This window comes from Lontra canadensis, unplaced genomic scaffold (genome assembly GCF_010015895.1).
Source record: "Lontra canadensis isolate GAN:19392208 unplaced genomic scaffold, GSC_riverotter_1.0 scaffold67, whole genome shotgun sequence".
Taxonomy (NCBI): domain Eukaryota; kingdom Metazoa; phylum Chordata; class Mammalia; order Carnivora; family Mustelidae; genus Lontra; species Lontra canadensis.
Window position 1 is genome coordinate 5,181,684 of NW_022631061.1, and position 24,072 is coordinate 5,205,755.

The 24,072-nt window shown below is 45.8% G+C and overlaps 1 protein-coding gene and 1 pseudogene across 6 annotated transcripts in view; both read right to left on the reverse strand.

Moving 5' to 3' along the window:
* Window positions 1-436: 436 nt before the first annotated feature.
* Window positions 437-2,875, reverse strand: LOC116880674 (annotated as a pseudogene).
* Window positions 2,876-10,590: 7,715 nt separating this feature from the next.
* The window catches only part of STARD13 (StAR related lipid transfer domain containing 13), a 233,929-nt gene continuing 220,447 nt past the window's right edge, over window positions 10,591-24,072 (reverse strand). For all 6 annotated transcript variants that reach the window (XM_032880033.1, XM_032880037.1, XM_032880032.1 and 3 more), the window contains 6 exons: window positions 20,042-20,252; window positions 19,330-19,444; window positions 18,286-18,507; window positions 17,085-17,302; window positions 14,025-14,201; window positions 10,591-13,093 (listed from right to left, as the gene is read on the reverse strand). In XM_032880033.1, the coding sequence (XP_032735924.1) occupies window positions 12,976-13,093; window positions 14,025-14,201; window positions 17,085-17,302; window positions 18,286-18,507; window positions 19,330-19,444; window positions 20,042-20,252 (1,061 nt within the window). In that variant the 3' untranslated portion in view covers window positions 10,591-12,975. The remainder of the gene's footprint in view (window positions 13,094-14,024; window positions 14,202-17,084; window positions 17,303-18,285; window positions 18,508-19,329; window positions 19,445-20,041; window positions 20,253-24,072) is intronic.

Here is a 24,072-nt window from a genome sequence, read left to right on the forward strand (position 1 = left end):
TTATCTCGCTAAGCGCCTCCCTGGTGTGGGAGCAAACTCCTCCTCAGAGGCAGGCCAGTGAACACAGAATAGAACTGAGGGAAACAGGGCAATGGGACACTCATGGCCTCCGTCTTCCCAGGGAGAGAAACACACTGGAAGTCCACTGCCCAGATTCTCTGTTTCCAGGCAGACCTCGATGGGCCTCCCCAGTGTTCACCTCAGAGACTTTCTTTCTTGTAGTTCCACCACTGACAACTGCACACCTGGGCAGAACATTCCTTCTGGTTTCATGGAATCAGCTTCTGGTCGCTTGGAACTGGGAGCTGTTTTTGTCATTTTAAGGTGATTATCCTTTTCTGCTTGATTCCCCCCAACCCACACCCGCAGTTATGCCTTGCAAAGGTTTACCCCCTTTCATGCCCAAGTTTGAGGGTTTCCCCAGTAGAGACCATCCCCATCTTCCCAGTACGCCAGTACAGACCCTCTCCATTGCCCCAGTAGTGGCCAGTGTCTCCAGCTAGGAAAGAATGCATTTGACTTTCTTTTCTCCTGTTCTCTTCCTAGGGACCATGAGGGCCCTTGAAGATGTGTTCATTGTACACATTTCTATTCCTCACTCACAGGCTGGAATCTGAAAAAGAAAAGAGCACAAGTAAAGCAGGAGGCACAGCTCAAGAGCATTGCAGATGGGGGTCTAGGGAGAAAGTATAGAAATACGCTCTCTGTCTCACCTTCTTCAAGAGCAAGAGCGAGTTAGAACTTGAAATTTTTCTACCTCGTTTTGGGCATTATCCCTGGGATTATTTAAACTGTGGATTTGAAATAATCAACAGCAGCAGAGTGATTACAAAAATCAAACCAGAACTTGGGTTAATTGGATTCTATCATTTCTTCTGATCACTTGGCAATTCTATTTTTGCTTAAAGTTGAAAACAGTGAACGACACTTAAAGCCAAGTGACATTATACCCATGAAGCAGGCTCTTATCCAAAAGATGGACAATCAGAATTGTTGATGAGCTTGAGGAGAAACTGGCAGCCTCACACTTTGTTGTGGGCAGGGTAAAACAGCATGGCCGCTTTGGAAAATAGTTGGCATTTCCCTTAAAAGTTAGATAAATAATATACCATATGGCATAGAAATTCCACGTCGAGGTGTCTGTCCAAGAGAAATAAAAACCTATCCTTGCACTTCTTCTGTTATTTCTGCCACTGTCCATTTGTGAGAAGCATGTCTCTAAATACAGACCATGTGCCAGGAGAGGAGAATTAAGCTCTACGTCTTGAAGGGAAGAGCATCAAATAATTTGCGGACAAATTTTAAAACCACTGTTATCACCAAATTTTGTTCTACATTTTTTAAGAGGGAGATGTTTATGGTTGGAAAGATGAGGACGCTCTAAGGAAGGAATCGATTTGCTTTCCTTTGTCTTCTATTGACATTACACCACTCATATCAAGTAGAGACCAAGCCCTTCCTTTTCTCTCTTGCACAACATCTGCCTTTTGAAAGTCTTTATTTTATTATTATTTTTTCTTTTTTTACTGCCCTCTACACATTTTGAAAATCTCAGTACATTCTGGGTTTCAGACTCCCTGCCATGAGTCTTGGGATTATGCCTATACGTTGAATCTGCTCTTGGTTATTTTGCCGTTTGCCTAGGAAATAGATATTATTACTGCGAGGACCCCAGGAACACTGAAATCCCCATCATCTCTTACCGATCCCTCCCACCAGGCTCTGGAGGCTCTGTGTGCCGAGGAATAATGGCAGAAGGGACTCCAAAGCCATCTTTATTAGTGGCTCTGAGAATGTTCAAGATCGGTAGTAAAGGACAAGGACTCTCCTTTGTCTCGGAATCTGAATCTTTACTTGGCATGTCCAGGCATGTCCATCTGTGTGTTGGGCTGAGCCTCCCTGCCTGGCTGGATATTCAGAAGAGAGGGTAGACGGGATGAGACCTGCCTGACAATGCTGGGACCATGCACATCCAAACAAAGTGGCCGACCTCGAGGAATTGCAGCAGAATCTGCCCCCCACCACCAGGACCACAAAAGGCAGGACCCTGGGCAGACGCTGACTGGCTGGAGAAGGAAGGGACTCTGTCCCCCCTGCCCACCCTAGTATGTGCCCTTGCCTTGTTAAAACCTGGCTTCTCTGGAGGGTTGGGTGTACAGCCTTGCCGTCTTTCCGTCTTTCCGTCTTCTTCGTTATGGAGATTATTTGCACTTATATTCAAAGCACTGTTCCTCAGAAGATCTGTTTGGCCTGCTCCCGCCCCGGCCAGCTGTCGCGAGTGTGCTATGAAGGCGCACGTGCAGGGCTGTGTCTTTCCACAATGTCAGCTTTACTCAGTCATAAAGCAAGGTGAACATAATGATAAAGTAGGTTCGGGATTCTAAACTCAGCCACATTTCACTGTGTGTCTAACTTGGCTTCTTCCAAGTCACACGACAAGACAGAGAAAGGAGTGGGTAGTTAAGGGAACAAATGCAAAGTCAGCCCGAACCCCGTTGAGGTAAGACCCCGTCTGGTCCGGGTCAGCTCTCCGCACTGCCTGCTTCTGACATTCAGGCTGTGAAGGATCTCGGTTCTGTTCTGAGATCCATTGGGCAGACCTTTCGGTGGCAGCTGCCTTTTGGAAGCAGTCAGGCTTTGATGGGTCAGTGACTGAGGAGTCAACAGTCTGCTGCAAAAAAAAAAAAAAATCCTCCCGTTTTAAAGGGGTTTACTCAGTCTGGGGCCTTTGCAGACCTCGTGTTTCTGCTGGTTGTCAGTTTGAATGCATCTTCGGCCGGTGCTGGTCTTAGCTCACTGCCCTTGCTTGACACAGGCTGCTGCTTGCCGTGAGTGACTCCATCTCTACACCAGCGGAGCTTCCGGACTTCATCATCCCCGTTGCAGAGGGACCCTCCTTCTCATTAAGGCACGCAGTCAGGCAAAGATCACATGGCCTGGATTCGAAATCCAGTCCTCATTCTGGGATGTCAGGAAAGTCACTTGGCCTTTCTGTGCCTCAACTTGATCTTTTTAAGAAGTAGGAATATCGTATCTGTTTCGTGGCATTGTTGTGAGGATCCATCTGAAATTCCACGTCCCTCTGTACATACATGTGAGTGTGTATGATGTTTCCTTGGCATACAGCAAGACCTCAGGGCGCACAGTTGTCGCGGGCCTCTCACATCTCCCTGGGCCCGGGGGGTTTGAGGCCATGCGTGGGTGGTGATGCTCAGAGGCAGGGAGAGAAAGACCACACAGCGTTCTGGGGATCTGAAAGTTCCCCCGCTGTTTATACTTTGAGGTCTGAGGTTCCAGTTTGCGGTTAACGCCCCACTGTTAGGCTTCACAATTCCACTTGGAGAATGTTCTCGCGAACTGCCGTGCCTACTTGCCGCTCGGTGGGGTTTTCTTTTAGTCGAGTAGGGCAACGAGTACTCTCCAGCCTCAGATCCCTCTTCTGGCCTTAGCACTGGCCTGGGACTTAACTGCTGCTGGGAGGCTTTCTTCCAGATCAGTACCCCTCACAAGGTCACCTTGAACGCCCCGTCTCCAATCTCTGCATAACATCTTGACACTGGAATGTGGGAACAAGAGGAGCGGTTTGTTCTTGAACTCCCAAATCCTTGAACAGAACTCACAAAATATTCGTCTGTCTTCTCAGGGAAAAACTGCCCTTCTCATCCTTCTTCAGCTCCCTGAGGCGACAGTTGTTGCCGTGCATACAATAGTTTAAAATCCCTTCATTTAATGTGAAAGAGTCCCCTTCGCAATAATCACAATAATCGCAATAATTGAACCCTGAGGGTCATCTACTCAGCAGGACTGTCGGGGAGTGGGGCTTTGTTAAATATGCCTGTGGGGCTTTCTGGGGAAGATATGGACAGACACACGGGCTCCTGCCAAGTGAGCCATGCAGGCAGATCACTGTCGGGTTTGCTTGAAATGCTGTGTCTCTGGTTTGATGTTTCCGTTGAGCCCGCTGATAGTGTTGCTGCTTTGTACAAATACTGTTGGTTTTATATTGGACCCTTTGCTGGCTGATGGACAGCTAAGAAGAAATTTGCTATCCTTTGCCCCTTGCAAGTTGCTTTTGAATTGAACATTCTTGTTTCATGCAGTTTCTAGAATAGAGGCACTGCTCTGGAATGTGTTCCTTTTGCTTGGTGTGCAGAGCGCGGTTCCAGCAGATCCTAGGGATGGATTGTGTCATCCCTAGTGGCCGCCCTTCAGAGAGCATGTTTAGTTTCAGATGACTGGATAGTTTGATTTTTCCAAATTCTTTGAACCGCCCATCTCCATGGAAGGCAGCACATTCTATCTGGGGCTCAAGTAGAGTTGACAGTCATACCTGTTTCCTTTTTATTTTCCCCTTAAGAGGAAGAGCAACAGAGAAACTGAAGGATCATGAGGAAAACCAAGGAATACTCCCCTATCCAGCTGTCTGACTTTTTTTTTTTTTTTTTGCAGTGCTCTCCACTTGGGCACGTCATTACTTGATGTCATTAATTCTTATAGTGTGCAGCATGTCCAACCTCCTGTTGTCCCACCAGCCCTGGGAAGGGCTCTTCCCCTTGGCTGACCATCTAACATGAGATGTCGCCATTCCCTTGGGTCCCCCTTGGGCACAAAGTTCCTGAGCAAGCTGTGCATTGGATTTTAGACAACCTGGACACCCTGGACCATCCTTTGAGAGTTCTTCAGAAAATGCCCGAGGGGGTTAGAAACCAAAGGCACTGGGGATTTTCAGAGAATAAGGATCAGGTTTAGACAGCTTTTAAGTGGTGGAAGGGGAGAGGGATAAGGTGGTTGGGAAAGGTCAGGTGGGAGGAGGCTGCCAAGAAGAGCCCTTCTGAATTCAAGGCAAGCCCCAGACCACCAACCCCCCAAGGTCCAAGAAAGGTGCAGTGCCTCAGCTTCCCAGGGAAGTAGAGACCATGCAGGAGAGCAACGCTCCTTCCCATCCCGGTCAACAACACTCCTGCCCATCGCTTGGACAACAAGACCAGGCGGACTTTCAGGCTTAGGCTTCATTTTATATGGCAGTGTAGTTTCAGGCTCTTCCAGAGTTCAAAAATAGCTCACACCAACCTGCTGATGTCTGAAATCTATGTGCCCTCTGATTTCCAATAAAGATGTAAAAGGTTTAATTATGCAAATCTATGGTGGAGTAGCTCTGTCTGGAAACTCATTCATATTAAAATGTCATCAATCAGCTTTGCAGCAGGGAGGATGACAGATGCAAAGGGGGTGCTGAAGGCCAGCTGCAGCAAGGTGGCACTAGAGCCTGGAAGTGAGGGTGGGCACAGGAAAGGGAAGGCCTTGAAGCCCCATCACAGGGCTGGCTGGCTCTTCCGCCATGCCCATCGGAGTCAACATGGTGGTGTTTCTTCTCAGATAACCCAGATTGAGGACAGTGAATCGGTGGAGTTCTAATGTGTGATTATTGTCTGGAGCCCAGAGAGTTGAGTCCTGCCCTATGAGGAATAGATGGAACTGGATCTTCGGTGAGGCAAACTGGTACTCAAGTGCTTTTGCCAGTCAGTACTAGCTCACCATGTTACGAAGACTTGGGGGGCAAGGGTCTTAGAAAGAGGTGGGCTTGGGCTCAGGCAAGCCCTTCCTCGCTGGTGAATATGTTCACCTGTGCCAGAGCAGAGGCTCAGCCGGCGAGGGTGAAGCCCAGCAGGCTGGGGAGTTGTGGTCTCTAAGGTCAGGCTTGGGTCAGTAGGCTAGAAGATGAACCACTTTCAGGTGCAGCTTTAATTATCCCATGTTTTGAACTTCTCCCTAATATATTGGTTGAGTCTTACTGCAGGTGACATCCTGGTGTCATCCAGGTGTGCTGTGAGGATTTACGGAGGACTCGGGGGCAGCTCCCTACAGAGGTATCAAGGGGAGAACTGGGTCTTCCCCCAACCTATGAGGATCCGCATTGGTCAATGTGACAAGAGCAGAAAGGGAATGTGTGGAGCCCAACAGTGAGCTGATGAGGTCATTGTCAGCAGGGATGGCTAGTGTGTGGGATGTGATGAGGCCGTCGAAACGGAAGAACACACTGGAGACCTGGTCTCTGGAACTCCCTGAAGTACCAGGGCACCTTTGAGACATGCTAATATCTGGAAGCCAGAACAGCAGGGCACTTGATCATTTAGGCATAAGAAGAGAACGTTACCATCAGGGACATGCGAATTGCTGAGGTCCGGGTGTCCCTGCTCGCCCTGCTTTCTGACTGGCTTGGAAGACGCAGTCATTATGGATGAGCAAGTGTCATTCTCAGGGGATTCATTTCTCTGGTGTTGCTGTACTTCTTTATCATCACAGGAAATAGTTCTCTGCAAATTGATTAATTAATTGATCATTCCCATCACTGTACTTAAGAAACTCTAGTGGAACTGGAGAGAAAAATGGCCAGGGTATCAGCTGGAGCAGCTGGTCACCCAGCCCTCCATCAGTAGGGTTTTTCCCGACTACCTAATCTATCTTCTACCTCTGTTTTAATTTTTCTTTGTAGAGCTTACCTGGCCAATTATTTATCTTGTTTCTTGGCTATTTTTCCCACTGGATGGTAAACACCACAAGGACAGGGATTTTTGTCTTTTTTGTTCACTGATTTTACTCACTGTTTCATTTACTTAAGCCTAGACAGTATCTGGCACATAATGAGTGCTCTGTACCTGTTTATTGAATGAATGAACTAATCAAACTTTTATTTGCTATAAGCAGGTGGTTAGCATTTGCTAATTTCAAAACAACTACATTTAACTTCTTGGGGAACCAGTGAATTCTCTAATCTTTCTTCTCTTAGAGAGGTGAAGTAGTCAAAGCACAAAATGTAAGTTATTTCATCAGCTTTGGAAAACTTTACACACTCTCCCTGGGTTATGATTTCCAAGTCCGTGGCTTCTGCCATCTTGATGTCGAGGTTTTATATGCCCACTTCATTCTAACAATATTTGTGACATGATGTAGCAGAAAGTCTAAGATCTGGAGTTTCAAAGGGAGGCAAGACATGGTCCTTGCCCTCAAGAGTTTATCACCTAGTGGTAGAGTTAGATTTATTGCTAAATAATGAACTGCAATGTGATTTATGCAATAAGAGAAATATGGAAAGAAGCAGGTGGATTTGAGAGGGATGGTGAGGAAAGTCCATGCCTGAATAGGGCTTTGAGGAATAAATAGGCTATCACATGACCAACAAGATGGAGAGAAGGTCAATGCAAAGTCATAGAGATGTGAAACAGTGATCCATATCACTGGGCCATGAAGGCAGGAATGACAAAACAGAAGAGACCTGAGGAACACAACTTTAGCTTGAGATTCAGACCTTGTATGTCTAGCTGGCTGCTGGGGACCTCCACCTCGATGGTTCCCAGCCATTGCAAGCACTACATGATCAGAGCCCAGCTGACCGCCCTTTCCAGCATGGTTCCCTTCTGGCCCTGCTCCCATCTGAAACCAGCTCCTCCTCTTCTTTCTCCCTGTATCAGTTAAAGGACTCGCCATGCACAGTAAGCTCCTTATACCAGTTCTCGACATCTTCAGATCATACAGCACCTAGGCGGATCTGGAGCTCCCTGTGTCTGGGCATTCTGGTTTGAAAGTGTCTTCTCTGAGGTTGTCAGATGAAAACTAAATTTACATAGATAACCACACATGTAATAGGAAATAGGGGGAAGCCACATGTCCCAGAATGAAAGGAAAGGCAAGTTATGACGGAGTAGTATCAGCTCAGGAAGGCCGGTGGTATCCATCACTTTATTTATTTCTATCTCTGTAGAAACCAAAGGGGAGAGGAAAAGGCAAAGATGCGGATGTCACCATACCCTTGCTTCTGCATATAGGGATACGCCAATTCTTTTAACCCATTCTGAGTCTTTGCCATCAAAACAAAGGTGAATTCACTTCTCTACTTTTTGGCTCAATAGATAATGTCCCAAACCCTTGCTGCAACTTAAAAATGCCTGGCTCGTGGCCATCCAGGTTCATCTCCTGCCCCACTCACTCCCATCCTCTGTACCCTCTGACACTCTGCTTTAGCCACACCCAATCACCACCTGATGCTCAAGTCCATCTCTTACCTTCACATTGTAGGTTTCCCCTCTGCTGGTCTCTCAGTCATTCTCCCCAAGTCCCTGGGGGCTCACCACCCCCTCTGGGCTTCATAGATGCCACAGTAACTTACTACTGGGTATTGTATATATGTATTCCTCCTCATTACTTGCAGATTCTGTATTTGTGAACTTGCCGACTTTCTAAAACTTATTTGTAATCCCAGGTCAATACTTACTATTCTTTCCAGGTCATTCTTGGATATGGGCAGAATGGCACAAAACAGGAGTCCCTGATGTTCATGCACATTCCCAGCTGAGATCAAGCAAATGTGACTGCTGCCTTCCTGTTTCAGACCTCAGACGGTAAAGAAGTATCCTATTCTTGATGTATTTAATACCACATTTTCGTTTTCCATTTTGTGTTTTTTAATCAGTGATTTTGCTGTTTCAAATGGCCCTCAGGTATAGTGTTGAGTGCTGTCTAGTATTCTTTGGAATACTCTTACGGATGAAATACATATGTTAGATAAGCTTTGCTTAGCCATGAGTTTTAGTGCTGTTGGCTGTGAGTTCAATTTTAATGAGTCAGCAGTGTGGTACATCTAGAAAAACGAAGGGGAAATGCATTGATCTGTATGTGAGGCTACTCTGGAAAGTAATGCAGATGATGCATGACGAAACTGTGAAAAAGATGGAAAACAGCTAAATTTGTGGATTCATGAGATGACAGCCCATAGAAAAGGGGTAATAAAAAAAAAGGCATTATGGTGAGGCTGAAAGCCAAAAAGATTTATAGTCACATTATTCAGGGTCCAGAAAATTTTAAGCCTTTCTTTCTTTTTTTTTTTTTAAGATTTTATTTATTTGACAAACAGAGATCACAAGTAGGCAGAGAGGCAGGCAGAGAGAGAGGGGGAAGCAGGCTCCCTGCTGAGCAGAGAGCTCGATGAGGGGCTCAGATCCCAGGATCCCGAGATCATGACCTGAGCCGAAGGCAGAGGCTTAACCCTCTGAGCCACCAAGGCGCCCCAGGCCTTTCTTGACTGTTGTTCTACTATAAAGAGATACTGTGGATAAATAATTAGTTGTAAGAAACTTGTATTAAGTAAGGCATGTTTAAACAGAAATGGACACAGAACAAGGTCATATATTGATTGGTTGACAAAAATGTAAGCAGAGGCTCATAGGAACCTAGCCCTATATTTTTGCTGGGAGCAGTGGCTCAGTACTTCCTAACTGGTGGCAAGAAGGCACTGCTGCTTCTTACTATTTCTGCCGTCTTCTTTGTATCCACACCTCTGTCTGTCCAGTGTCCCACCCCCACGTGGTGTTTCATGAATGTGCTCTGCATGAATAAACAATACAGGAAGTTTTGCTTCAAAGGAAAGCATTACTTGGGATTTTGAGCCTCATCTGTGAGCAAGGAGGATGTGGGTTGGGAGGCATCTGGATAGCCTGTTGGGTGGGATTGCTAGAATGGAAGTCAACATTCAATCTACAAAGGATGTTGTCTGCCTAAGGCATGTCCAACATCACACGTTGCCAGTTGCTAAAACTTCATGGCTTTATGATATTACAGTGTTGTACCTTGAAGTGTTTATTTCTTAATTCCTTGTGCAGTCGGCCCCTACTGATTATGCTTTTGTGGCGGTGTGTGACACTCTCCTTTGCTATTTTATCCCTCCATGTTATTTTATCCCTCTACGTTAGAGAAAGAAGAAGAAGAAGAAGAAGAAGAAGAAGAAGAAGAAGAAGAAGAAGAAGACGACGACATATAACCAGTGTTTCTGCAGCCAAATAGCAAAGGACACAAGTAGTACAATGCCATACCTAAGAATTTCAAGTCTACTTGCAATCAAGTTTGAATTCATATGATCTAGGGTCTCAGGACTTCTGTAGCCAGTGGCTGCTAGAATGACCACCATGTTCTCTTTTTTCACATGGAAGAACAAAGGGGGGCAATTGAAATGCCTCCTTTGCCTCTGAAAGGCAAAACTTTCAAGTAAAGGGGGAGGGCTTGAGGGAGATGTGTAGAGAGTAGACTTTGGAACATTTTTGTGGGGGCATATGGTCTTTTGGGCTGCTGTGGCTTTTGCAGCCTGTAGCTGAGAATGCTAGGGAGCTCCTGCTTACTTAATCTGCGCTACTTATCTTTTAGAAGTAAGGCAGAGAACAAATAGAATGAAGGCAAGAGGCTTGGAGTCAGATGTGGCTACCCTTTGCAGTCTAGCGGTCCAGCCAGAAGTCACATCACGTTTCAATTTCTTGTCTACTCAGTGATAATGAAATGTAGCTAGAGTTTACTAAATCTTTGGTAAAAATACCATTAATGTGTTTTTATAACTTCCGGGCTAAGAACAGCGAAATGTAAAAAAAGAAGCCCTTCCCATCACTTTAATGCCTTAGACAACACATCAAGGCATTCAGACTGTTAGTGAAGGTTGGTAACATCCTCATATTTGGGAGAGATACAGAATACAGGTTTTCCACTTACAGGATGAAGCATGAAAATCAACATATATTTTATAGAAAATAGGAAATATTTAATGTATATAAATTTATTTGCCTTAGCAATTATTTACTTACAATTGATGATTGATACCAACAATTGAGGTAAAAATATACATGAGGTATAAATATAATATTTAAATGCAATATCATATTTTATTTCCATTGGCAAGATAACAATGAATAAAACACCGTGGTATTTGACAAACAAGCTTGATGCATCTTTTCCCTCCTTTTTCCTTATTCCTTTTTTTTTAGACACACTGTGTTATGTAGCAGTGATTAGTAAGTGCGTAAAAAGAGAAGTCAGTTGGATAATTTGAAGAGAAGAGGAGTCAGAAATACAATCATAGTTGCTTTTGGTATTGTCTTGCTTCCCAGAGTGTGTGGTCTTTGGGCCAGCAACACGAGCATCCCCAAGACTTGTTAGAAATGGAGACTCTTACTCCAGACTGCCCGAATCAGAGTCTACATTCGAACCAGATCTCCAGGTGATTCTTGTGTATGCTAAACTCGGTGATAGAGCACGATTCATCCTTGTATGTCTATCATATATTCCAAACACCTAGAATTCCATCTCTGGACCAGTGTTAACCTAGGCTAAACCTCATTAATCTTGTCTTTGCATAAGAAAGTAATCCAGCCTATACGGTTAAATTTAAGAGCCACGGCAGAAGTGAATTTGTTTTGCTTACAGAGCACTGTCCAAATTGAAAATTATGGGTTGGCTGGCACTTTCTTGTGTAGGGAAGGAAATGAAAAATTCCTGGGTCATAATTCAAATAGCATGATTTTCCTTATATCGTACAGAACTCATATATAGCATTTTTATTTCTCTCAATAAAAGAATTGCACATTGCTGATAGGAAAAAAAATTACATAATAACATAAATGCATACAATACAGAAAAGGGGAAAACACTCATTTACTTTTTTTCCTCCCATACCAGTTGCTAAATTATGATACCAATCTCTCACAGATTACCGAAGTCTCTCCCTGAAACCAAACATAATAACTTATCTTCCTCTCTACAGTTGTTGAATTATAATTAAAAAAAGCAAAAACCCACAACTTAAATCCATCAGCAATTGGTTAAGGAGAGTCCATCAGTTTAGTCTATACAATAATAAATAAGGTCAAACACCTAGGTCAGCTTGACTGGCTAATGAAGAAATACGAAATTAAGAAACCTATTTATATTTTTGAAGACTAATTGCAGAGCATAGTTTTGGTCTTCCCGTTAGTTTAAGAACCCTGTCTTTCATACTGCAAGATGTGAATGAATTCCGTTGTAAGCACATCATATGTAGCAAAATAAGATTTCCCTGAAACTGCGATGGTCCAGGACTCTCGAATGACCATTGCCTCCCCTTGCCTGGTGTCCAGAGTTCAATTCAGTGCAATACATTGATAAGAAAATGCCAATTAACTGTGACCAAACAGGCCACTGGTCATATACAATGACATTTAGGAACAGGATGAAATGTATCTATGAAAACTTGGTCAAACACAGAGGCCCCCTTTGGCTGTGAATATGCAAAGGCTACACTATTTGGCTCTAACCAGCAGGGAAATAAAGTTTCTTTCAGTTGCTTGCACTGACTCCAGTGGCCTGTGGGCATTTGACATTTTCCTGAAATTGCAGCTGGCTGGGTCCACGGACAACTGGTCACCCAGCCCTACCTTTGGTCCCAACTTCTTCCCCACCTCTGTGCTTTTAAGAGGAGTAAGTATTCTTTTCATGGGTTTATTCAACACTCCATGCTCTGTTTTTGATTAACACAAACAAACTGACAACACATAAGAACCTTTGAATGTTGTTTTCCTTTGGTTAGCTAATCTTTGGTTAAACATCAGGGCAGACTGACAGACTACACATTTTCACACCTCGGTGTTAGCAGCAGATTCTGCTCCACTTACAGGACAGTGGGGAGATGGGCCCAGAGCAACTTGTAAAGAACCACATGAGTGAGTAAGGGACTCACTGAGTCAGACACGTTCCTTTTCATAAGACGCAATTATATATAAAATTGGTATTGTACATATATACAGTAAAGATAGATATACACACATATGTACATATGCTATACATACATTTATTTACAGTTAAGAATATGCTTCTTAGAAGCCTTTAAATAGCAAATTAGGCAATGCACAAGGAATAATCCATTTAATTTTAAGTAACATAGATAAATGTTCTGATTTTTAAAAATATTATATTAGTAGGGATGTAGCCATCTCCAGGAAGGCTAGGAAAGTTCTCAGAAATTCTTGCATCTTCAACATTCCGATTTCTCAGTGTTTCTCTTTTTAAGCATTAGCCATGTCACTCAGTCTCTCTCTCTCTCTCTTGCTTTCTCACGAGCACACTCTCTCCCACAAGTGTTTCCATTCACTTCCTCTTCCCTGAGGTTGATGTCACACTGGGGAAAACTCAGATTTTAGTTTCTGGACCCTCAGCAATGAGGGGCTGAAAAGAGTTTCTAATCCTGGCAACTTCCGCTGCACACAGATGTCCAAAGCCTTTATTGTACCACTCTGGGGAGTGACCTCTGTGGGGACAAAAATCAGAAAGGAAGTGGGAAAGGCGTCTTCCAAGTCTCAGCACTTTATCACGGTCGACAGGGCTGTCCTGTGCCCTGCTCATGAGCGCGCTTGCATACAATTTGAGGCTGACCCCTCAAGGACCTGCGAGCCTCATTCTGTCATCTGGTGCCTGGAAAAGGCCTTTCTGGCCAAGAATTCAGTCTGTCTTTTCAGTGCTACCATCTCCTTAGAGAAGGCTCAGACTGAATTCTGGAAATCACTGGGGAATCTCAGTGTGTGTACCCAGACTGAGAACTTGTTCCATGTCATGACTGCCCTGACGGGGTTGGATTTCAGTTAGCTTCTTCTCCAAGCAGGGCGACAGGAGGGGACCACAAAGGGAGAGCAGGCATGACAGCAGCACAAGAGAAGGAGACTGGCGGTGACTGCGCAGCCACCGCGTGTGTCTTTGCTCTGTGTGAGAAGCACACATAGGTAAGTGGGAACAGCTCTGAAAAGAGAGAAGAGCAGGGGTGTCTGCGTGGCTCAGTCAGCTAAGCGTCTGCCTTCAGCTCGGGTCATGATCCCAGGGTCCTGGGATCGAGCCCCACCTTGGGCTCCTTGCTGAGCAGGGAGCCTGCTTCTCCCTCTCCCTCTGCCTGCCTCTCCTCTTGCTTGTGCTCTCTCTCTCTCTCTGCCAAATAAAATCTTTAAAAAAAGAAAAAAGAAAAAGAAAGAAGAGCAGAGGGCTACAGGGAAATGTCAGAGCTTTACGAAAGATGAGGAAAAGGAAAACGGGGGCGGCATAAGTAATCTTCAACGAAAGCATGCTAGTGGCACCGAAAAAATCCGAGTATAGTAAAATAAGAAATCAGGATGACACACAGGGCCCTGGCAACTCTGCCACTCAAACTGAGGCTCCCGGGGTGCGCCTGCCATCTTGGGGAGTGCACTTACTTCAGGTCTATCCTGCAGATGTGGGTCAGTCTCGATTTGCCGGAGCCACACGGTTCTATCAAGTACTGAGAATCCATCACCACGGCCCGCACGCCACCCATGAGCTGGGCTTCCTCGTGCTCCACAGAGAGGGACACCAGGGTACACATGCCTTTGGGCAAATCAGTCTTCCAGGTCCTGTAGCAAAAACAACCGGCCCATCAAAATTAGGGCTAAGAGAGAGAGAAAACCTGGACACAGCATTGAGTTTTACACCTTCAGTTTCCTGCTCAAATCCCTATCCTACTTACTTAGATTAAACTAATGGCCTCCATAAGGGTGTGTAAAATTTTTACAGTGCAGTTCAAAGCAAGGCTCTCAGCTTGCTGACCCAGAGGCCAGCGATGGTCCTGCAGCTTTCCAATCTGCCTTTGAAACCCCAAATTGAGGCTGGCTGCAGAGGTTCCTGGCTATTCCTGAAGCGTTGGTCTTACAGTTTTAGAATTAGGACTTGCCCATTCTCTTCATTCAGCAAACATCTACTGGGCACACAAGAAGCCACAAAGGACACAAAGATACACAGCCAAGGGAGAAAAACAGACATACAAAGAGACCTCCAAAACACCAAGGAAAGTGCGGTGATGTGGCTATGCATACGGTGCTCGGCAATCCTGTGGAAGGGAAGGGGAGACACACAGAAGGCTTCCTGGAGGAGGCGATGCTCAACTCAGTCTTAAAGAAAAAAATGAGCTGGTGGCGCTTGGCCTGAAGTAAACTAGACACACGTGGACTGCTCATTGTTTTCAAATACTTGAGGGGCTCCCAAGCAGGATGAGAAAAGCACAGTCGATACGACTCCAGCAGGGAGAGATGGGATGGCATGTGCCAGCTCAGGAGACAGAAGACCTGACTCACAAAGTGCACACTCCAGATACGAAACAGGTGCTATGAGGAGTGTAAGCTCCCTATTACAGGGGCTATTGAATCAGAGACGGAAGTCAGGGACCATGAGAGCATCTGCGTAATGACCATTTCTATCACAGGACATAGATCTCATGATCATAATCCCAGTTATTTACCTCACAAACCCTATCCTGGGCTTGGGTATGTCATCTGTAACTTCGTCCGTCCTGTCCTACCACACCAGAAAGAGAAACTACTGGATGTTCCCCATAAAAACCTGGCAAGAAGCAAGCATGACACAAATGCCCAGCAGCTTCTCATCGGGTGTGATCATTCTCCGCAGGCGAGATGACATGTTCAGCAATAAAGACGGGGATTTGAACGATATGTGAGGATATGATGGAAAAAGCTTCAGTAACTATCACCAGAAGCTCCTGAGGATTTAGAGAAGGGGATAATGCATGTACAAGTGGCAATCCTGAAGGGATTCTTAGTCTAGATGGGGTGGCACGTGGAAGACAGGAAGCATTTCAGCTCTGCCACTTTCTATCTTCTGGTATCATAACCCTAGGCACCCCTGTTGCAGAAGCTGTGTCTGGTGCGTGGTTAATTTTCTCGAGTGTTGAGTCTTCCGCATCAGAGCCTCATGACCCACCCACTTTCTCCTTCAAGTTGTGGGTCAGCTATCAATGCTGTGAGAGTCTGCCTTAACCACTATATGTAAAATTTAACCCCTTACCATCCCCCTTCTTACTTATCCCCTCCCACAGGATGAGAAACATTATCCCCTTACTTATGATTTATTGACCCTCCCTCCCTGATAAAATGTAAACCCCTACAGAGAGCAGGACAGCGGCTTCTTGTATTCGCTCCAATATCCCCACAGCCTCCCCACGGGGCTAGAATGATGCCCTGTGATAAGAAACAGGCCGGTGGGACTGCCGGGTGGATGGAAGGAGGGAGGTTCCATGCATGGACTCTGGCCCTCAGCCCTATAAGGGGCGGGAAGAGGCATGCTATGGCATGGCTCCCTCCCCATGGCTGCCATCCCAGAACTATGTGATTTGCTGTTTACAAGAGTGAAGACGTGAAGTTTAAATTCCACGAGATGACGAATGTCCGCATAACTGTGGTAATAAGCCATCCTTAAGACTGCCCACATTCTCCGCCAGGATCCCCAGGTTGCCAAGACAAACACATATATTTAGGGAAAAATGACCCTTCAAATTCAGGGTCCCAGGGAACAACTCCAAAGGCCTGTGTGAAAAGTAACCTGGAGTTTGCCATCAAAACGATTTTCATAAACAAACTATTTGAAATATACATTTGGGAATTTCACTAGTGATTCCTTTGACACTACTACTCTATGGGAAGAGACAGTGTTTGCCATCAGTTATCAATTAAAAAAAATACCTTGATTCAATTATATTGTATTTGCTTTCTTAGTCTAGTCAACCCATGTTCTTTTGGATTCAATGCTGACTCACCAGCTCATGTGCACAGCTGCACCGTGCACACCTCCCAACACGGCTTGGGTTTCCCCTTCCAAACCCGGGGGGGCAGGGGGCCAGAACTCATCCCGTAAACTGATCAGAAGTAATGCTTCAACAGTAGACGGGACACTCGCAGGCCTTGTCAGGCCCTGAAATCTGACTGGACATCTGACCTTCTCTGTGTCGTTGGACCTTCAGGGCTGTGCCAAGGGGCAATGAGCTGTGAACAGGCGAAGTTATACAGATGGGTTTTGAAGTTACACACACTTCCGTCGCGAGAGTTACATAAACCCAAGCTTGCTTTCCCCCGGGAAGAAGGCAAAATCAGGAGACAAGTCAGAATCGATTTGCATAATTTGGCAGAAGGTGCAACTGGACAAGTAGTAGATATTCTTGGGAGTCTGTTCTGAGGAAACGAGCAATATTTACGGCCTAATAAGCCATATGCTCCATAGTGAAAGAGGCTGTGAGAGGGCAGGGCAGAGCCGTAACTTGGGTGAAGGAAGCAGGAAGTCGGGCATAAATACAGCGAAATCAGGTTTCATGGAGGGAAATGTGCGCTGGCTTAGGGCTCCCAGTCGAGGCTGAACTTCGGGGATAGAACACTGTGAAATGCTTAAATATGCAGCTCTTCATCTGCTTTTGGAAAAAAGAAAAATACCTTAAACCCTAGAGGTAGGCTTACCTGAGAACTACGAAGTCTCTGGAAGGGTGGGGGGCCATGCTGTTCAACACGTACTGGTAGATTTCTGTTTGCTTGTCTAGGGTTTCCACAACCTTCCACTGCACAAAATCCTCATCCCACAGGTGGCGCTCTCTCAGCACACGGTTCAAAACCACAGAGGGTGGCGCTTCCACCTCCACCGCGGCCTTCCACAGCTTCAGCGGGTGCCCGTCTCCCACCTTAGGAAAGACACCATCGAAGGCTGAAGAGGACAACTGGTCCCAACCCAAACCTACCATTCTTCACTGGACATTCAGAAAACATTGCTGGTGATGTAACCTGAAAGAGTGATTCTGGACACCTCAGGTTTAAAATTTTAAGATGTTCATCTTTAGACTTAGAAGAAAAATAATAATAATAAGACAAATAGTAACCACCAACTCATACAGGGTGTACTGGGTGATGGGAAAGATTCTAATCTGTTTAATTTGTAAATAGCCCTCCTCTGACTGTGGTAGCAGGATGTCTACTATGCAAATGAGAAACCAGGCACAGAGAGGCATGCGACTTGGCCAACGTCACACAGGTAACGGACAAGGATCAGACTGGCAGCCAGCAGCCAGCTTCAGAGTCTACATGCAGATTATGTGCAAAGGGACTGCTTGCCAGTCTCCAGAGTGGGTCTTTGACTTGCTCTTGTGTGTGCCAAGCCCCATGGACAGAGTGGCCATTTTTAATTAATTAATTAATTAATTAATATACTTTTAGAGGTTGGTGGGGAGGTGAGTGGCAGAGGGAGAGAGAGAATCCTAAGCAGGCTCCACACTCAGCACAGAGTCTGACTCGGGGCTTGATCTCACGACCCTGAGATCATGACCTGAGCCAACATCAAGAGTCAGACACTTAACTGACTGAGCCACCCCGGGTGCCCCTGGAGTGGCCATTTTTTTTTTTTTTTTAAGATTTTATTTATTTATTTGACAGACAGAGATCACAAGTAGGAAGAGAGGCAGGTGGGGTTGGGAAGCAGGCTCCCTGCTGAGCAGAGAGCCCGGTGCGGGGCTCTATCCCAGGACTCTGGGATCATGACCTGAGCCAAAGGCAGAGGCTTTAACCCATTGAGCCACCCAGGTGCCCTGGAGTGGCCATTTTTAAAGGAAAACAAATCCCTGCTTGTTACACAGGGGTCTCTGGGGGTAATTTTTCCAGTCCCTGAGATTACCTTTTTGAAAGCAAGATCTGTATTGTCTGTGCTGGAGCACGTGACCCAGCCTTTGAACTTCTCCTTGGCTTCTTTCTGGAGGCCTTGGACAAGATGTTCCAAGTACGTATGGAAAGTTGCCCCACTCTCTTCCATCTGGGTCCCCAGGTCTTCCAGAGTTGGAGCGTGGATCTCAGCCTCCATGTACGAGTTGTGGGACTGGGCTACCAACTCATGCGGGACCTGAACCAACAGATGCACCAAAGAGCAATGCACTGAGCTAAAGAAAGGCTGAGACTCACAGAGAAAGCAAAGTAATTCTGTCAAAAACCACAGCATAGACAATGGGCCTAGTGCCAGGGGGCAAAGGATGTTTTCCCAAGATCTGCGGCAAGGCTGGGGTGGGGGAGTTTCCTAAAGTCAGGAGAAACAAAAACGTTTCTGAGACTCCAGTTGTTATTCACCACACAGAATGACTTCCCCTTCAGTCTTTCTGTCTTTCTTTTATTTTACCTTCAATGCATTTTTACTCAGTTTGGCAAAATGTGGGCTCAGGAAACTTAAGAGCACATAGACTTAAGGGAAACATCAAGATACGACTTAGAAATAACTTTACCTTTTTAGCACACTTTCCCCATTTACAAATGCCAATTTTACCACAAAAAGTGTGCCAGAAGTCTAGCTGAGTTACTTCTTGAACATATCTGCGGCTCGACTCATGAGCTGTCATGGATTCTTAGTGAATAGGGATTGCTCAATGTCACGCACACGCAGATGTTGGACCTAATCAAGTCCAAGTTAACACATGCGGCGGAGTTGGCTGGCTGGCCTTGAACCTGGCAATGGAAGGGAATGTAACCGTTTTCTTGAAAACCATCATCGCGGTAACCCCAGGTGTCTAACCAGCAGAGTCAGTCACATTTCCTGGAGTCAAAGACCAGAGCTGCAGAGCGTATGTACTACTGTCATTGTAAAATCAGGAGCTGCACACGCAGCCACCACTCCTCCCAGCGTCTCATCTGGCTCCAAGAGCTCGGAGGAAGGGTGCTGGAACCTTCCACTCACCTCAAACAGTCTGTCGCATTCTGTGATCATGTGGGCCAGGCCCTGCGCGGCCGCCAGGTTCTCACTGAGGTCCTTCTGATCTGGCTTCCCGGTGGCATATTTCTTCTGTATGACTCTGTAATTGAAAGGCAGACTTGTAAGCAGATCCCAAACTCTGAGAGCTTTTCACAACACCGAGCCCGTCCCTTTTGTTTTCGCTTCCCGCCCGGGTGCTGATCCAGATCCCAGACTTTCTCATTTCCAGATAAAAACAGTGACCACACGGCCTAGATACTCTGAGTCAGGCTAAGAGTCTGACGGTTCATAATGAAAAATCTTGGGAAAAATACAAGGGCAGGAATAACTGCTGGGGGAGAAATTCATCTAGTTTCTCCCCCAAGTTTGAAACCACGTCGCTGTAGGCCGCTGGGCCAGAGCCTTAAGTTTCATTAAAGACTGTAAATAGGACTTCTCATACTTTTTCCTCCTTCCCCCTCACACACTACACACAGACTGCAACACAATTCCTTGGGCCTTCTGGATCACAACGGGCATCCTTCGGGACTACTTGGATTTATATCTAGCAGGTGAATTCGGTCACCTCGAAATATTTTCTGATTATAAACTAAATGCTGACAATTCTTCAAGCTGAAATACAACACAAGAGTTTTTTTTTTTTTTTTAAATCAACTATGGGAAATACCTGGTTTAGGTGTTGATGAGAAAAACCTACCTGGGGGAGCTTTCCTTCTTCAGTAAATTCAGATGGAAGAGGGAGGGGGCCAGACACACAGCAAGGTTCATGGGTGTCATCTGGTTCTCTTCCACCAAGTTGACCACGTCATTGAGAAAACACAGCAGCGTCTGCAAAACCTCCCTGCTCTCATCGGCCAACAGCAGAATGGCAGCCTGTGCAGCCTGCAGCCGCTGCTCCTTGGGGACATCTGTGGAAAAGTGGGTGCCGGGTCATGAGCTGGACAGCCGCAGAACCAGCCAGCAGGGAAACAGTGAGTAAACGCCACCTTCCCCGTGTGAAGACGCACTCAGAGTTGTGACCATCGTCCACAACCATGGCGACGGCCACTAATGGCACAAAGAAGTCAGTCATTGCTCAGGACACTCAGCTGGTGAGAGGCAGAGCTGGGACTGGAACCCCAGCCATCCAACTCCAAACCCCCCCCCGCCTTGACTATGAGATATGATTTGGCAGGGGACGCCCCCATCCTGGCCTTTCGCCGTATCTGAGCAGACCAACCCCTCAGTTGTTTTCAAACTGGTTTTCTACTCTGGCTGAACTTAGCAATAGGCTGGGGCACTGTCAGCCTGGCTTCCTTCATGTCCACCCTCCTACCAGACACTTGGGAAGCACCTTTCGGGATGCCCAGGGCTTTGTGGGGTGTTTCTGGATGCCACTGTGTTAGGGGATGGCAGTATCGCCTTTCTCCACCCCTAGTGGCATAGCCAGGCCTCGATGCCAGTTTGGTACAATTAACTGTGAATGGTGGGATTGAGCTTGTTGGCCCTCTGGAATCCTAGTGGGTCAGCTCCTTGAGGGTCAGCTGGACACATCTTTCTTTTTCTGACAGGTCACCCAGGACTCGGTGTGAGGAGGTGCGCTACTGGCTTCGTGTGGTGACCCAATGGCATGCGTTTCATAATCTTGGGGAGAATGGAAATTGAGGTTGTCCTTGGGGAAGAAGAACCAGGCTCGCTAAGGTTTTGGAGAGAGTCTGGCCTTGTCAGGCCATTCCCCTTCAGGGTGGTCCTCGTGGGGTGGTGGTGGTGGGTGTTGGTCAGGCTGCCTTAGAAGGGCACTGGCCCCAAACATATGCTGGGAACCGACAGGGAAAATCACAGCAAATGGTTGCTAGGCACTGCATTGTGCTGCCCCCGGCTGGGTTGATTACTGATCTTTTAGGTCTGACTCACTGCCCTTATTCTTCTCATTCCGAAAGACACCATCAGGAGCTCACTTTGGTTACACTGTCTTTCTTAAAATACCATGTTCTAGAGCAGGTCTCTGCAGCAGGCTGAAGGGCCAGGGGCATGTGCCTGTGGTCATCCTCGACTTGTGAGAAAAAAGTATCAGGACTTGCAATGATGTTTATGTTTTGTCGTCATGCTTTAAAAATACAGATTGGGTATGTTTTATAACATGCACAGTATATCACGGTATATTTCTGTTACGAGAAAGAAATAAGTATACATGCTCAGATATTTACTAATGGTAGGGGTACATGATAAAGACATCCGGAGTCTGCTGCTCCAGAGAGGCTGTGCTATGACCTGTCTGGGCCCTGCTCCTCCCCGCCATCATACATTCCAGGGCCAGGCCCACTCCTGGCCCCGGTCAGCCAGCAAATCCATATTTCTGGAAAAGCCTAACTACATTCAATGTTTTTTTGTTTTTTGTTTTTAAAGATTTCATTTATTTATTTGACAGAGATCACAAGCAGACAGAGAGGCAGGCAAAGAGAGAGTGGGGAACAGCCTCCCTGCTGAGCAGAAAGCCCAATGCAGGGCTTGATCCCAGGACTCTGGGATCATGACCTGAGCCAAAGGCAGAGGCTTTAACCCACTGAGCCACCCAGGCACCCCGATGATTACATTCAATGTTTTAGAATCCATCTCTACCCCCACCACATCCAGTGTGTGGCACAAGATCCACTTGGGTTTAGTAGAAAAGAACCACTTTGTTCAAATTATAGCAGAACCTTGTTCTTTCTTGCTTACTTGTGGTGAAATAGGAGATACTATTAACGATTTCAAGCTTGTCACTAAAGTGTTAGAAATTCAGTTGAGCCATTGAACTGCTTTTAAATAGGCTGCTTTAGCTAAGATGTCTAGCGTGTACCTTATTCAACTTTAGATGGCCAACCTTCTTTAAGAGTCATCTTGTCATGGCTACATGTTGTCTCAACTTTCTCTCTACTCACTTATTCCTTTATCCGTCAGAAAGTATCTTCTATTATTTTCTACTAAAAATGATTGTGAAGGTCAACTATTAATCCCTACATTCACCATTCATTTTGGGTCTTAGCCTCGTGGACCTTTGTCACACTTGACACTCCTATAGTTCCTGCCTCTTTCTCAGCTCTCGGGAGACTATTCTAGATCTGCATATCTGTGTGTTGATAATGGCAACATCCAGTTGATTCAGACCACCTCTCTTCTCCCTGCCCTCACACCAGCTCTCCTTCCCCTTTTCTTTTCAATATTCTCCCAGTCACCAAACTTTAAGACTACAGAGTAGTCTCTGATCTCTCTCTCCTTCTCCCTCCTGGAGACCAGTGGGTTTCAACTATTTTCATTATCCATTCAAATTCTAATCATTTGATGAAATTCCAAGAAGTACCACAGCTAAAATTAGAACTGCTCTGGAGAAGGGGAGGAAGAACAGTTGCTCTCTTTGACTCCAGAGTCTATCCGTGAAACACTGAATTTCCAGTCTCACTGCTAGAAGTCACTGAACGTAATCTGGCACCCCAGTTAATGTGTTAGCTCACTCTCAAACCCTCAGTTCTTGGACAATCCACTATCTCTTGTTCACCAATTTCAGATTCACGAGTCACAAGAGCAGTCTTGATGGACATTTACCCTTGTGGCAAACACAAACTTGGCTGCCTACCCAATATCTACTCCCTTCTTCCTCCTCTATAAGAAAATACACTTTTTTTGTTCAGGAGCACTCTGGAATATGCCCAGAGGAGATGGGCTCTTCCCTTCCCTCAGACTCATGGCATAACCATGTTGGCCTAAACCCAAAGTGGTAATCCCAGTTCTCTTTCCAGTGATTGATTTAAGAGAGAACAGGTAGACCATTTCTGGCCTATGGGACCAAGATAAATGCTAGGAGCTTCTGTAAATTTATCTCCTTGATAAAAAGAGACATTTGCCCCAGGAGAAGCCCTTCTTCTCTCTTCTTGCTTTTGAGTGTGATTTTGGGAAGACAAGATCATTGTAAGTTATGGCAATTGTATTGTGACCTTGAGGGCATAACTGAGAGAGGCTGACTTCAGCCTTGGCATCACCAAGCTGTGAAATTAACCGACTCTGGAGTTATTTAATTCCAGATTTCTTGTCATGTGTGATTACAAAATTTCCTTATTGTTTAAACTATCTGTTGGCTTTCTGCTTCTGTCTTTACAGCTGAGAGCCCTGTAACTGGTAACCCCCTCAATAACACTCAAGGGTTCCTCAGTGCTTAATGAATCAAGTATAAACTCTCTGCCCTGACATTCAATGCCCCTCCTTGAGATGGCCCGGTCTAATTTTTCAGTGTCACTGGCACTGCATCAGACAGTTACCATTCACGCAAGCCAGGAGAATACCCTGGAACTTCCTGGACCATGCTCATGCTATGTGAGTCACTCAACATGTGTTCCTTCCATTTCTTCACCTTCAAATTCCCCACCAAGTCCTAGTCCTCATCTCAACTTCCTTGGATTTTCTTTATTAACCTTATTATGGAATTTCTCCAGTCTTGTTCCATGGCAGTTATAAACCTACATGTCTCATCTCCCTCAGTGGTAAGATCCTTAAGAGCAGGGAGTACGTCTTACTACCCATTCATATCATCTGTAGCACTCAGCACTGCCCTGTGTAGAAGTGGAACTCAGTAAATGCTTGCTCAGCTAAAATACATGCTGGTATGATCTGGTTTCTTGTTGGTGAGTCTCAGAAAGGGTCAAAGGGATTTATCTCTTAGAAGCAATCTGGTTTTAACCTCAGACTAGTGCCGACCCTAACTTGAGAACTGATTAA